The 16,014-nt window shown below is 41.3% G+C and overlaps 2 protein-coding genes across 2 annotated transcripts in view; one reads left to right on the top strand and one right to left on the bottom strand.

Moving 5' to 3' along the window:
* The window catches only part of ETFDH (electron transfer flavoprotein dehydrogenase), a 29,002-nt gene extending 17,467 nt beyond the window's left edge, over positions 1-11,535 (bottom strand). The window contains exons 1-6 of the mRNA XM_024211543.3: positions 11,421-11,535; positions 4,615-4,761; positions 3,397-3,626; positions 2,869-2,950; positions 2,351-2,469; positions 1,972-2,049 (exon numbers count right to left, since the gene is read on the bottom strand). Of these exons, the coding sequence (XP_024067311.2) occupies positions 1,972-2,049; positions 2,351-2,469; positions 2,869-2,950; positions 3,397-3,626; positions 4,615-4,761; positions 11,421-11,454 (690 nt within the window). The 5' untranslated portion in view covers positions 11,455-11,535. The remainder of the gene's footprint in view (positions 1-1,971; positions 2,050-2,350; positions 2,470-2,868; positions 2,951-3,396; positions 3,627-4,614; positions 4,762-11,420) is intronic.
* A 792-nt stretch (positions 11,536-12,327) lies between these two features.
* On the top strand, positions 12,328-16,006 carry CUNH4orf46 (chromosome unknown C4orf46 homolog). Its single transcript, XM_024211554.3, has 2 exons — positions 12,328-12,556; positions 13,882-16,006. The coding sequence occupies exons 1-2, from the start codon at positions 12,332-12,334 to the stop codon at positions 14,035-14,037; spliced, it is 381 nt and encodes a 126-aa protein (XP_024067322.1). The 5' UTR covers positions 12,328-12,331; the 3' UTR covers positions 14,038-16,006.
* The last annotated feature ends 8 nt before the right edge of the window (positions 16,007-16,014 follow it).

The raw sequence follows: 16,014 nt of genomic DNA, 5'->3' as shown, positions 1-16,014 counted from the left end.
GAAAAAAAGATGAAATGATCCAAACCAATTATTGCACAAATCTGGTATGTTGAAATATACAAAGAGATCTTACTAGGACTGGATATTAGCAGAAAAAAAGTCAGACAAAAAAAGATCCGGTGCAAAGTAAGAAGTTTGGATATGTAGAATACAAAACTAAATATCTTATTTTAGTAATAATTGCCTTTGTTACCATAAAAGTTGTATTAATATGCTTGTAGATATATTATATTATGGAAAAACTCAAATGATATTTTAGGAGGAAAACAGGATAAAAAAAATTCTCCCAGGAGGTGGATTAATAATTCTCTTTCGGCATTTTTGTCATAAGGCTATATCCTACCCAAACTCAAAAAAGTGGTACTGAAATTTTTTATTTGACTTAATTTATGACAGTTTTCTCACAGGGCATTGGGGATGGAACTAAACGTACTATGTTCCTTGAATACTGGTATTCATGCTTAGGGGTAGGTAAGTGCCAGTTTTTGCTGGAACTTTCCCCACTTTCTGCATTTCTGATCGAGAAGCAGAAGGTGAACTGTATTTACAGCATACAGATGACTAAGAATAGACTTGTTACTTATGTTAATATGACTATGCATGCATATGGTGCTGTTTCATAGAAGCCATGTCCTTGCTAAGATAACGGCAGTTACATAAGCTATTTAATTATGGTTTCTAAATGCAGACATCCTACATTAGCTATGTTTCCAAATGTATGTAACAAAAAATGTTTTGCAGTTAGCATCTTTCTCCTGCACCTATACAAGAACCAATGCTTGTTTTATTGTATATTTATATCGTTACCTTTACATTTTTAAATTAATTTGTACTACGGTAGTGTGCTGGGGCTCCGGTCATGGATGAGGGCCCCATTGGTTAGGCACTGTTCTAAGACAAACAAGAGACATTCCTCGCCTCAAAGAGCTTATAATTTTAGTAAATTTACTGATCAAGGCCCTGATCTTGCAGACAGTTTAACTCCATCCATTGTGAGTTGTACTGCTAACTTCAATGGAACTACTCACAGAGCCTAAAGTTAAACACCTGTGCAAGTGTTTGTAGGAGTGGGGCCCTAATCATTACGATTAATAAATTAAATGAGTTAATAAAAAATGTTTGTCAAGAGAGAAATTTCTGAATAAGTGGTGCAGTTTTCTTACAAGTCATAGAAGACATTCTGTTCCTTTTCTACAGTTCCTAGGTCTGGGGCTTTTTACATCAGGAATAAAATCAGGCTTTCAACTACTGCAACAAAATGTGAATATTACTGGTACCATCTACTGGTGAAAATATAGAATTGAAAATAATTTTAGCTATTTGGTGTAACAAATAAAGGTATAATGAGAGGTGACAGTTGTTCTGTTTGAATTATTTCAAGACAAGAGCATACTAAATATATGATTTCATGGTCAACTATTTTAAATGTAGGAACGTCAGTCTCCTTATTAGCGGGAAAAGCACATTTTAAAAAGTGAACAACAACAAAATAATACTCCAAAGGAGGAAGCACTAAGTGGATGCAGACAGCTACCAGATAGGCAGGAGGATTCATCCAGTAAGCACCTTGCCCACAAAAGGCAGATGGGATGGAGTCAGCAAAGTACAACAGAACTGCAAAAAGGGCAGAAGGCAGCAACCAGCCATTAGAACAACAGTGTTTTGTATTTTATGAGTTACCAGTTGGACATATCTCTCTCCCACTCACCTTCATGACTTCTTCCATTCAGTCCCCTCTTTCCTCCCACTCCATCCTTCTAGACTCCACCTATGCCAAACAAACCTCTCCAATTTTCATTCAAATCCCTTCTTAAACAATTCCTCCTTCTCTGAAGACTTTCACTGATAATCCCAGGGACTTTTGGTTTGTTTGTTTTAAGGGTATAACACCAAGCACAACAATGGCACCAGAATGATGTATGTAGCAACTACAGAATTGGACCTTTGCCTATTAAAAAGGTAAGTACTCACTTTAGGTGCTCCATCCTTTTGAATGCCTACATCATTAGTGGCAATCCCTTTCACACTGCCATCTTCATGAAAAAGAACCTATGGAAATATTCAAACAACATCTATTTTAAAGACCTGTCATTTTAAGCCCATTTCTAAAATTATTTCCAAGTGCAGAAAACATGGAGGTTAAAAAATCCAAACCTTTTAACTAAGAGCTCAGTCTTGAAAACAATGGGATTAATCATGTGCTTAAACGCTTTGCTGAATTGGAAACAGAGTATTCAGGAGTATTTGCAGAACTGAGCCCTAATTTTTCAAGCATTTCTGTGTAATATGGGACTTGCTAAAAAATAGAAAATTGGGCTAAAATCTCACACACAAATAGTTATGTTATTACCTCAGCTGCTGCATAGCCTGGATACACCTCAACACCCAAAGCTTCTGCTTGCTCACCCAGCCAATTCACAAAGTGCCCTAGGCGCACTATATAATTCCCATGATTAGTCATTGGAAGGCCTGGGCAAAAGGGAGAAGTACACCACAATCTATTCAGGTTTATGGATTAAAATATATACACATACACACAGGAGATGTACATGCTTAAAATTTAATACTTTTAAAAATACAAAAGTTTGGTTCAATGCAATCTACTAGTATCTTTTTGCTATGATTGCTGTCTCTATACAGAGATGTTGTGTGAGTTTTAATATGTACAGTCTACCTACTTATATTCCCATCATTATAGTTTGTGTACAAAGTTGCTAAAAAGCAGCTGCTGCAGTATTGCTTGCCTCCCAACATATACCATAGTTTCTTCTTGAAAAATATAACATAGCCCCGGTGAGCTTTTTATAACCATATTAAACCTCAGCCCTGTTTTTTCAGTGAGTGTTCTAGCTTTTCAACAAGCGGTACCTGGAAGAATTGGCACTGGAATTCTGGAATTCTTTGTTAAAATCCCAAATTTGTCTTCAGTTACTGGAGTCTGAAGTGGAGCCTAAAAAGAAAAGTCATCACTGTGAACTGTTTTTGCTGCCTGTCAAGAAGCAGACATTTTCTCTCCCTTCCCAAGGAACAAATTAAAGATCTAGTGTAGTATGACACAAAGATATAATGGTCTTGTGAGAAAGTTTCATGACAGAGGTAAAGCACAGAGTCTCAGGCAGAGCAATATTCAGGTAAAAAGTCAACAAAATTAATACTCCTCAACTTTTGGAATTGACATAGGGCTCCCCTCCACACACCCCCACACCCCACAACAAACAGTTCCTTTCTTATCCAAGAGGTTTTTTTACACAAAAAACGTAAAGGAAACAACTGTGCAATGAAAGGTGGTATTTATAAATCATCTTATTTAAAAATAATATATAGAGGTGCAGCATGGAACTTGATGCAGAGTTTGTTTCAAGCTAGAGATGAATCATAATGATTAAACATTCATACCCCTCGCTCCTTCCAGTCCGGTAAGAGTTCTTCCAAAGCACGTGGCTCAAGACAAGCACCAGAAAGCGTATGTGCACCGATCTGAGCAGCCTTCTCCACCAGGCAAACACGAACTTCTTTGCCATACTCATTGGCTAACTGTTTGAGTCTAATAGCTGCAGAAAGACCCGCAGGGCCTGCTCCAACTATGACAACATCAGCTTCTTCTGCAAATCTTTCCATGTTCACCCCTTTAATAGAGCAAAGTATGATACAGTGATTTTGTCCAATAATACATCTCTCTCACCATTCTCTTCCCCTCTCTCTCTAAAGTTTATTGTTTTGCTTTGTCATATCAGCCATCAAGTATCAAAATATTGTCACCTTGAACTAAATGGGGTTATTCAACAGATGTGAACACAATGTACATGAACTGCATTTTAATTGTGCTTTTGCCTAATGTTTGGAATATAAAACTAAGCCTTTGCTAATAAAGAGGGAGACAGAAAGAACTTTAGATTCTAATCTCCAGTGCTTATGCCATCCTAGAATGCTTAAAATAAGGGCCCAGATCTACGCTTACTTCTCAGGTGTGTTTGGTACAGCTCAGGAGAAAAGAGGGGGGAGAAGTGCCATTAAGCAACCTTAATGGTCCTCCTCCTTCCCCCGGATGCTGGGAATGCTGGTCCAGTCCCAGGTATCTGCTGCTTTGCTCATACAGTCAGGGGTCCCTAAGCGCTGTTCTGGCAACAGGGATTGTTGGGACATAAAGATGACCCAGTCACACCCACTTTCTCCAAGGAGCTGCTAAGGTTAGTGAATTTATAGATTAAAGTAGCATAAATAAATATCTTATTTGCCCTATTTCATCATGATCAACTCATGAGACCACATTACAAAAGTAGAAAAATACATAATCCTGACTGCAATAAGGTAATAAGATAAATAAGACAAATGTTAACTTTTTAGTTTGTATATCTATAGCTACAAGATGTATTTACACATTTGCATCATGAAGTCTCATACTTTCTTAGTTTAATTAGGAGCAAACTAAATATGATCAGTTCTGCTACACTAAAGCTGACCATCATAAGCAAGCAACCATAAAATGGCATCTGAATCTTTAGTACTGCACTTAACAGAACAGCATTTCTGTAAAATAATTGTGCTGTTAACATTTAAAAATGCCTGCAATTAATATAGACAAGCTGTTTTCTTAACATGCAATTTTTCATTTACCTTCCCATCGTTTGTCTTTGTTCCGAGAATGAATAGTATAGTGTGTAGTGATTCGAGGCACAGAGGAAGTAGAAGCCCATCTTGCAATACACAAAGGCGGTAGACAGTCTTTCTTTACTGACTTTAAAGCACGCAAACAATGATGTGCTGTAAAAAAAGGACAACTAGATTAGCTGAACCATTTAACTGTTAACATAGATAATAGTTAACACCAAAGGCTTGAACCCACTTTTTTTTTTTTTAAATCTTTAGGATACTCAGTACAGAAAAATCCTAAACAAATTAATAAATCATGACCCTACTCTATGTTTCAGGATTAAAGATAGGAAGTTGACTGCAGGAGGCATCATTCCACCTGGTGGTACATGATACATTTTGCAACATCACACTCCCATTATCAGGAAATGGGAATAGGAAAACAGTGCCCACCACAAGGAAAAAACAGTTCTTAACATTACTTTTTAAGGCTATAATGTTTTCACCCCTCTACATTGCACTTTTGTCAGCAAAACTTTTGTTGGTCAGGGGTGTGGAAAAAAACATATTCCCAACCGACAAAAGTTTTACCAACAAAAAGCGCCAACGTGGACAGTGCTTTGTCAGCGGGAAATGCTCTCCTGCCGACCACTTGTTAGTGATGGTTTTATTTTGCTGGCAGGAAAGTGCTCTCCTGCCTGTGACGAGCAGCTACATGAGAGATCTTAAAGCAGCACAGCTGTGCTGCTGTAAGGTACACAGTGTAGACATAGGCTTAGTTTCAGCTGTTACATTTGGGATATTTACCCTTCTAGCACACAAAGTCTTTATTTTCTGTTTTGCTGGAGTTCTCCTATTTTCTAGTTCCCTGTGTTCCTTGCACAGAGATAGTCTATAGTTTTATAACAGGCTTAATTTCCTCTACTTGTGTCTACTGTTAGTAATTTTAAAGAAAAGTAATTAAGTAGAGAGGGAGGAAACTTCCATGCCTGCCATATATGGCAGGTTTGAGGGATCAGGAAGATGAATTTCATATTAAAATAGAGTCTATGTTCATATTTTAGAGTATCCACCATCATAATATATTAATTCTGTAATATGAATGACCTAGTCATCGGTGGAACCCTATTTGAACTTCGGGAAATTCACAAGCTGACATGGTGTTCTCCAAATGGCAGAGAGAAGAACCAGATTGACTATATAATGATCAATGGCAAATGGCGACACTCACTGACAGATGTGAAAGTGAGAAGGGGTGCAGATGTTGGCAGCGACCACCACTTTGTGACAGCCTCCATCAAGCTAAAACTGAGAAGTGTGGGTCCACCAAACAAGGGACATAGACAAGTTGAAGTCCCTTGCAATACAGAAAGCCTTCATTCTGCAATTAAAGAACAGGTTTCAAGCACTTGCAGACCTTGATGAAGAGGAGGGGAATGCAGATGAGGAGATCAAGAAGTGGGACAAAGTAACATCAATTTATAAACAGAGCAGTGAAGCCTGTCTAGGCTACAGGAAGAAGAGCAGGAAGGAGTGGATTACAACCAGCACATGGAATGCCACAGAAACCAGACGAGCCCTGAAGAAAAACGTTTCAGACACAAAATCGCAGAAGCTAAAGGACAAATACCACAAGCAGTATAGCAAAGGTCAAATGCTTTGTGAGCGTGGACAAACGTCATTATATTGATAATCTGGCAACACAAGCAGAGGATACAGCTGCTTGTGGTGAACAAGGAACCATCTACAAAATGACGTGGCTTATCAGTGGTAAACGGCAGACACCAACAAACACTCTCATCAAGAACAAACAAGGACACCTACTAACAACTGAAAAAGAACAAGAAATGCGCTGGACAGAGCATTTCAAAGAATTGCTGAACAGGGAGCCACCTAAAGAGGAAGCAAACATCTAGGAGGCAGAAGAAGATCTTGATATCAACACAGACACCCCAACTAAGGAAGAGATCATTCAAGCCATCAAATCTTTAAAAAATGGGAAAGCTCCTGGCAAGGATAACTTGAATGCAGAGTTGTTCAAGGTAAATCCTAAATTAGCAGCATCTATCCTGACCCCTCTATTTACATCAGTCTGGGAAAGGGAAAAAGTGCCAGATGAGTGGACCAATGCAGTTATAGTGAAGATACCAAAGAAAGGAACTCTGTGATTGTAATAACTGGCGTGGTATAAACACATTTATCTGTGCCAAGCAAAATATTATGTAAGATCATAGTCCAGCGTATATCAGAGGTAGTTGATAGCATTCTCAGAAAAGAGCAAGCTAGTTTTCAGAAAGGGCATGGATGCACAGACCAGATCTTCACTCTACGAAACATAATAGAACAGTGCTTAGAATGGCAACGGCAACTTTACATAAATTTCATAGACTTTAAGAAGGCTTTTGATAGCATTCACGGGACCAGCCTATGGCGCATTCTGTGGGCATATGGAATTCCTTTCCGTATAATTGTCATCAAAAGCTTCTATTTCAACTTTACATGAAGTGTTGACCACAGTGAAGCTTTGAAGTCAAAACAGGAGTATGTCAGGGGTGTGTCATGTCTGCAATCCTTTTCAACATTGCCACTGACTGGGTAATGCGGCATACAATAGAAGACATGCCAAGAGGCATTAAATGGACACTCTTCTCATCCTTTGAAACCTGGACTTCGCAGATGATGTCGTGCTCCTATCACATACCCAACACCATATACAAAGAAAAAACAACTTGACTCAACGCATTCAGCCAGCAAATTGGACTGACAATCAATCGCAATAAGATAGCTATCGTGATCTTTAATAATGCCTTATCGGCACCAGTATGGAGAGAGGATTATGCTCTCACCAATGTAGAAACATTCACATACTTGGGCAGCACCATCAGCCAGGACAGTGGAACAAGCCAGGACATCCAAAACAAAATCAATAAAGTCAGGAACACCTTCAGGAGCTTAAATACAGTCTGGAAATCATCAAAATACAACATCAAAACCAAACTCAAGATTTATCAGAGCTGCATACTTTCAACACTACTTTATAGTGCAGAATGCTGGGGAATGAGAAAGTATGACCTGTCCAAACTGTCTTCATTACATACAACCTGCCTCAGAAAAATCCTCCGTATCTTTTGGCCCAGAACAATCTCAAACCAAGATCTATTGACACAGTGCAGCCAAGAATATCTGAGCACCATCATTGCCAGGAAGCGTTGGAGAAGGATCGGTCATGTGCTTCGGATGGAAACTGATTCCATCACCAGAGTAGCAATAAGATGGACACCTGAAGGCAAGCGAAAATGAGGCCGCCCGAAAACAACATGGCCAAGATCTGTGGAAGCCGAGCTGAAAAACCTGGGGCACAGCTGGGGAACCATTGAAAGACTTGCCAGAAACAGACAGGAGTGAAGGAGCTTCGTCACTGCCCCAAACTCCAGAGGCATAATAGGCACATGATGATTATGATGACCATCATAATATATGAGCATCAAAATCAGGATTTATTCTTGTATGTAGTACTCCATAATGGACCCTGCTTTTGCCATCCCTAATTTTGATCACTAAACTTGGATTTTTAAAAACGTACAATATACAGATGTGACTAGTTTTGCTGTAGCTCAGACACTAAAACATAACCCAGTAGAAGAATAAAAAACCGTAAGTTAAAATAATAGAAAAATAGCCATAGAATTTCTCTGTCAACTAGCTTATCGTGTAAGGACAAACAATATTAGTTGCTTTGTCCTTAAAAGGAAAAAGAAAGTTGAGGCAAGTTAGAACTCAAGAAAGTCTTAACTCTGAAAAACTAGTCAAAGTACAGGGATGGGCTAGGCAACTTTCCCCACCAACTCAAAGTACAACTAATAGAACATATAATTCCATTTGTGTTCTTTTTAGGCCAAACAAATGCTTTGGTGATCTTCATCTCTATGATTAAAAAAATCCTCACAGAACCCACAACCAAAAAGTCCTAGAGTTAACAAAAATAGTATGCACATACAAGAGAAAAACATATTGTAAGAAAGCATTCAATTTCAAACTTCCAAAGATTTATAGTAAACATCAACATACAAACAAAAAAGGGTTACAAAAATTTAAAATACCTTCAATGTGTATTTAAGTTTGTTTCATACTGTACCTGAACATAGGTTAGTGAATGCTAGATGGGCAGCTAGTCCTTGGCTGTGGGCCTGAACAAAACTTCATGATCAACAGTAAAAATTTAGATTGGTTAAAGTATACTTTGTTTCAAAGGTAAGATTTACACATACAGTCAACCCTCAACTGTGCTTCCTAAACATTACTCAAGCACAACCAAATCCTGATGATGGTCAGAAGCAAATACCCCCCAATGTAAGTTTTCAATACTTAAAAAAATACCTTATTTAGAGAGACTATTATATCACATATTTACTATAAAGATGATTTCCCCTTTTCACAAGTAATAATGTGGAGTATAACCTGATGACTATTTTCCCCTCATCACTATGCAGAGGAATTGGTAAATGTAACATGAATGAATAAATATAGGAGAGTGCAAAAGTGAAAGAATAGTACTTGTCCTGGTTCAAAAGATTCAGAATATTAAAAGTTGATTTACCTGGTCTTACTCTAAATTAAAAAAAAATAATAATAATCAAACATTGGGTCATTTTGAACATAATGGAAATAAAAGGAATTATGGACCCAATCATGTTGTGTGTCATAAAGCCAATGGCACTTTTGCCTGTGAGGACTACAGAATCAGGTCAAGTTAGTTCCTTTCAGGCTAAATGCATAAGAGGGGACTTGAAATACCCAAAGTGTATTAGTTTAACTACCCAGATTCATGTAACCATTCAACATCTTGGGAGCTGGAGGGGCAGATGAGGAGGCAAGGAGTTGGAGATTGGAGGGGATAGAGAAAGGAGGAAGATTTGCTTGTTATACCATGAAAAACTGCTCTCTTAATAGTTTAATCAGGCTGAGCTTGGAATAGATTTTTACATCTATAAATGCCCTAGAATTTCAGACACTATCTTATGCTCCCATATCTTCATATAAATATATATTAATTTGTAAAGTGTCACAGCTCATAAGCCAGATGAACTTGAAACACCTGTGTCATATCATCACAAACTAAGAATCCTCTCTCCCTCCCCCGACTCCCACCCCCCAAATCCCTCACCTAACTTTACAACTGAAAAAAGAACTTAAATAGTATTACTTGTTTTCTAAAATGCTTTGAACATTTATAAAGTATTTCTTCAAAGTAGCATGAGCAATATATCCAAGATAGTGAAGAACAATTTTTTTACTGGCACTTGAGAATAATGAACCCATCCCAAATGCAAACCAATATAACCTTTATATCTCCACACTCCAGGGTGTAATCTCTTGGAACAGCGTAATGTACATAGACAACAAATATTATTTATGTAGCTTAAGTCATACTAACTTAAATAGACAATCCAGATGTCACAATTAACTGCAACAGATTTAGGAGTGAGAGTCTCAAGCAGTATTTACTTTAAAACAGAGAATCATACAATTAGTAATGTATTGCCGACTAGAACATATTTCATAATTGCATTAACAATTGCAGGTACATTCCTTAAAACATGCAACCTTCATTTAATATTTGAGAGAGCTATGATAAGATTCCTACTTGACTAAAGTTATATGAAACTAAGATAATTAGAATACATTTGTTAATGATCTTTTAGGTCCCAATCCTGCACAGGCAAATGAGCAGACTCAAATGACCTTCCTGTATAGAAGTCATTGCAGGATTGGGGCCTCAGTGACTTGGTACTTCACTCATAACACCCGTAAGTCTGAAATTTTTGCAAACACTTTTTAAAAAGTGAAGGAACTTGTATCCGTATGAAACTCTTTGCTAACAAGGGGATTATTTCCATGTTCGTTATTTAAATGATGGAGCAAAGATGGAAAAGTAACTGTGTTATTTTCTCCCATTATGCATGCATTACAACACTGGGAAACCATCACTTAAAAAAAAATGTATACACTGTACATGGTACTTTACAGCACATAACACACACCAATAAAATAGATACATATATGGGTCAAGTCCTGCACACAATTATGCAATTTTATTCATGTGAGTAAAGTTATATGAATTAATGTTCCCCAGATTGGACTCTCATATAGAAACAGTTACTAGTATGTTTTATCTGATGTAAAGTGCTCACATGTATGTATGTGTATGTGCCTGTAGGATCAAACTCTACAAAATTAAGATCTGACCTTGCAAGACCCTGATCCTGCAATGAGTTCTGCATGGGTGGACACGAACAGCACTGCAATGACTTCAACAGGGAGAAATTGTGAACTGAATACACAGTCAAATGAGGTAAATAAACTAACAACAATTGTTATTCTGACCAGTACTGTGGGGTCAGTGTCCTTTCCGTTCTAACTAAGTTAAATCACTACCTCACACATCAAGCACAAGCAAGGGGGATCACAACACGGCTGATTCGTGTTCAAATATATCTGTTTTGTAAGCGTCACAAGGCAATGACCTTTGCTCCAGTTTTGTGTCTCGCTGTAAAGACCAGGGGAGGGGCAGCCGTGTGCGGTGGGCACGGCCCACAATCAGACTTGATACTGGACAGGCCCCCTAGCTTGTCACTTTCACTCCCCTGTCCTAACCCCATTGCTATTCCCGCACACACACACGGGGGGAGGGGGCTCCTTCCCACGAGCAAGGAATCGTGGCAGCAAGTTAACAGGGCAGAGGGTGATTTTCAGCCACCACCCGAGAGTCAGCCTGCAGCCCACTAGCCCCACGGACCAGCAAGGTGCCCACGAGCGACGCCCCACTTTACCTTGGCTGGAGAGCGTGCAGAGAGGGAGCGGCATGGTGCCTGCTGGGGCGCCCCCCGGGGACAGGGCAGCCTCCCCTCAGGGACTGGAACGGGGGCGAACGCTGCCTCCGGCCCCCTGCCCGCTAGGTACACCCCGCCCCCCTAAAGCGCCGGGGGTTCCCGCTCTGCCTTCCCCGAGCGCCCGGGCTCTGGAGCTTCGGGTCAGCCTGGCGCTGCGAGTCCACGCACAGCCGCGGCCAATTGCATTCACTGCACACCCGCAGCTCTCGCCACCCCGTCCCCACCCCAGTGCGCCTGCGCGCCAAGCTACCTGCCGGGGGACGCAGTTCCCTCCCCGCGGAGGGGGGACTACTACAGCTCCCAGAATGCCCTGCGGAGGAGGGGCGCTGGCCAGCCTTCCTGGTAGGGCGATGTTCCCTGATAGGGGAAGTGTGCAGCACGGCGCATGCGCTAGCCCAGCGTGGCCGGAGAAAAGTAATTTCTTTATTATCCCATAATTAAACAAAACTCCCGGGACGCGAGAAGGCGGGGCTGTATAATGGAATCCATGGCCGCCATAGCTAGTTGCTTGACGGACGCAGGCCGGGAGGACGTCTGATTCCGGCATGCATTGCGGCAGGAGAAAACCATCCCTCCCAGTATGCTTTGCGCCTATCAATGGTCTAATCCGTGTTCTCTTGAAAGTGCCGCACTGCATGCTGGGAGTAGTAGTTCAAGTGGAGCTGCACTGCGTGTCCGGATATTGCGGACCACATTACCGAGCCCCTTCCTGCCCCGACCAGCAGAACGGAAGTTGGGGTGGTCTATGCGGAGGGGGCGGGGATACGCTCTCATGGAGCACCGGCCCTACCACGGAGGGGGCGGGGTCGTCGCAGGCTCCGACTCCGCCCCTCGGGTAGGGGGCGGGGCTAATGAGTTTCGCGGGCGCTGCAAAACAGGTTGATTTCGAGGGATCATTTTGCTGCGGCCGTTCCGAGCCCGAGGCAGGGACCATGGCCGAGGCGGGGCCGGTGCAGCCCGTCTCCCCCGGCGCCGGGCCCAGGAGAAGCCGGAGCGGCAGCAGCGGGGCGCGGCCGCTGGAGCAGCTCACTGACCCGCGGGAGTTGCTGGAGGAGGTGGAGATGCAGATCGATGACGTGAGTCTCCCCCGTGCGGAGCCGGCCCGCTCTGCCCAGCGCCCGGCCCCGCAGCGCGTGGTGGCCCCGTTAGCCCGACTGACAACGGACCTGGCTGATACCCATCGGCTGCTGGCGGACCTGTGTGGTGTGACGGCTCGGCGTGCGGGCAGGTCGTGGGTCTGCCCGTTACACCGGTGTAAGCCCCGCCGCTGTGTGGACACACACGGGCACTCTGCGTTCGAGGGGCTCGGCGGGTCCAGTGTAACCCCTTTCCGAGCCACATAAACTAAACCCTTTTAAACCGGAATATGATTGTTTGCGGGTCGGGGAAGGCATCAGACTTCTGCTCATACTTGTGTAGAGGAGGGCTGATTAAAGAACCTGCCTTGTAGCCCTGCCTTGGTCAGAGCACGGGGAAGCCCAGCCCAGTAACTGGCCTTCCAGGAACACGACGCAAAACCCAGACCGGCTGCACCCCCTCCCTGTATCTCTGAACACCCCCGTGTGTTTGGTGCACAGGGCTGGCTCCAGGGTTTTGGCAACCCAAAAAAAAAAAAAAAAAAAAAAAAAGCGATCGCGATCTGCGGTGGCAATTCGGCGGGAGGTCCTTCAGTCCAAGCAGGAGTGAGGGACCGACCGTCGAATTGCCGCCCAACAGCTGGACGTGCCGCCCCTCTCCGAAGTGACCGCCCCAAGCACCTGCTTGGTAAGCTGGTGCCTAGAGCCGGCCCTGTTGGTGCCAAAACTATAATGGGGTTCAAGAAAGAACTGGATACGTTCATGGAGGACAGGTCCACCAATTGCTAGTACAGGGGTCGGCAACCTTTCGGAAGTGGTGTGCCGAATCTTCATTTATTCACTCTAATTTAAGGTTTTGCGTGCCAGTAATATATTTTAACGTTTTTAGAAGGTCTCTTTCTATAAGTCTATAATATATAACTAAACTATTGTTGTATATAAAGTAAATACGGTTTTTAAAATGTTTAAGAAGCTTCATTAAAATTAAATTAAAATGCAGAGCCCCCCGGACCGGTGGTCAGGACCCAGGCAGTGTGAGTGCCCCTGAAAATCAGCTCACATGCCGCATTTGGCACGCGTGCTGCGGGTTGCCTACCCCTGAGCTAGTAGCTAAGGTGGTCTGGGATGCAACCCCACGCTTGGAGTGTCTCTAGCCTCTGATTGCTAGAAGCTGGGAGTGGGCAATGGATGGATCACTCAATAATTGCCTGTTCTGTTCACTCCCTCTGAAGCACCTGGCATTGACCACTGTTGGAAAATAGAACACTGGGCTAGATGGACCATTGGTCTAACCCAGCATGGTTGTTCTTATGTTCTTGCTGCAGGCTGCGTTCTCGCTAACTAAGATCCTTGAGGCAACGTCTGCTGTGTCAGCCCAGGTAGAAGAACTCGCAACTAAATGTTCAGAAAATGCCCGATTTCTTAAAACGTGGCGGGATCTTCTGAAGGAAGGGTATGAATCTCTGAAACCCAGTGACTGACACTGTGCAAACACACACAGGAGGAAACCTGAAGAGGGTACCTGGGCAAGCTGAAGCTGAATCATCCCACAGCATTTTCACTTTGTTACCCATGTCTTGTAATGACAGGACTTGGCTCTCGGCCATGCTGGGTTAAGGAACGTCTGTATAAATGAAGACTTTAACAACTTTTTTGTGCTTTTTTTTTGATGGCTTAACAGGGCTTTTCATCAACTACCCACCTTCAAGGAAATGTTTTATTCTGTGCGCAAGCTGTTTCTATGGAGAAATGCCTGTTGATACTGGTGCATGCATGAACATCATTCAGAATCTGTTGAATAATAGAACAGAATGTTTTAGTTTGGCTTGGATTTTTAAACTGTTGGTTTCCTGGCAGTTCTATTGATTAGCAAGTACAAATGAAATGTACTAAATGAAATTTTTATTAATGTTACACTTGTGTTCAGATACTATAGATAGGGAAATATCTGATACCTCTCTAATTGACCACTGTGATTCTGTAAATGAAGAATTCCCCAAGTGGTGTAATCACTTGCAGACAGCTATATTTTTGTTACCCACCCCCCCCGTCCTTCAGGAACGTATATAAGCTTGTCACTGCCAAAATAAGTCTTTTTAAAATCTTGTTAATCAAACGAGACTCCTTGTGAAACTTTCTGCCCTCACTTATACCTGTATAAACTCCATCCTTACTCTGCCATTTAACAGGTATTAATATAGATATAACCGAGTCTAGAACTTGGTCTCTCGTTTTTAAGACTGTAGCCCAGCTCCCTCCCTACACTGAAAATCATCTTAGCCAGTTTTTCAATACTTTTCTACATAGTTGCATTTTTACAGATTATTTGATCACTGCAAACCCTTCTACACCTGATATTTTTATGTATTTTGGTTACTAAACTATATTTAAAGTGCCTTATTGTGTGCTTACATCATATTTTTCTTATGATAGAAACTCAGCTGTATTGTGTATTAAAAGGTTGGGTTGCTATTTGAAGTATACATTTCAGTTTCAATAGTATCTGTGCTAATTCTCCGTTTTCTGTAATCTTTGAGATAATAGGCTGTATTAGAACTTGTTCTGCATTTCCTCCCATTTAATGAACTAGTAGGTTTCTGATTCAAACCCTATAATCTGGCATACCATTGTAAACAAGGATCTATTATCTAAAATATTTTTAATTTGTGGTAAATATCTGGATCATAGCTACTGTACCCAGAAACATATGAAATAGCAGCACTGAAATGAGTTGGGAAGCTATAGAAAAATGTAGTGGTGTGCCACGACTGAGTAGTCATTGATCCCTATTTCTAGGTGTCTCCCACCCCAAGAAAATCTTTTTTTTTTTTAACCTAAAGAATAAAAGACATTAGAACAAATATTGAACAGCTAATTATGGCAGCTTGTTTCTTCCTTCCTCCCATCTGTCAAAGCGTAGAGAAGGCTGTAAGTAATACATGTTCTCTTACTGGTCCTTGATTATTTAGCTAATCAACTTGATGTTCTCAAAGTGGAGTAAAGGAGAGTTAATGTTGCAAACATTCTGCATTATCCAGAGTATCAAGTGAGGATGTAAAATGAAATATGGTGTGTTTACTATTTTCATCAAGGGGAAAACAGTCAGTTTGATCAGCAGGTAAATCTTTATTCCAAATAAATCAATATATACAGTAGCAGAAACATGATACACATCTGTTCTGTATTTGATTCTAACATATTTCAAAGTTTTGTAAACAGTAAAGTGTGAGTCACACTATATTTTACTTCTTGTATCTTTTTTAAGAAGTTGAGTGCAAACATTAAAAACATCTTTTTGCCTTTTTTAAATAAAGCTTCAAAGTGTAAATGCAGAAGAGCATTTCCTCCAGCTGTGTTATCTTGGGAACTCAGCTGGCCACAAGCCAGTTACTGAAAGTCTCCTTATCCAGTATCCCTTTCTTTCATAATATCAAAAAGTGTCTTTTTTTTTTTTTTTT

The sequence above is a fragment of the Terrapene carolina genome, unplaced genomic scaffold (genome assembly GCF_002925995.2).
Source record: "Terrapene carolina triunguis isolate 2854851 unplaced genomic scaffold, T_m_triunguis-2.0 Scaffold66, whole genome shotgun sequence".
In the NCBI taxonomy this organism is placed as follows: Eukaryota; Metazoa; Chordata; order Testudines; family Emydidae; genus Terrapene; species Terrapene triunguis.
Note: the sequence above shows the minus strand (reverse complement) of the source record. Positions and strands in the feature narration are given on the sequence as shown.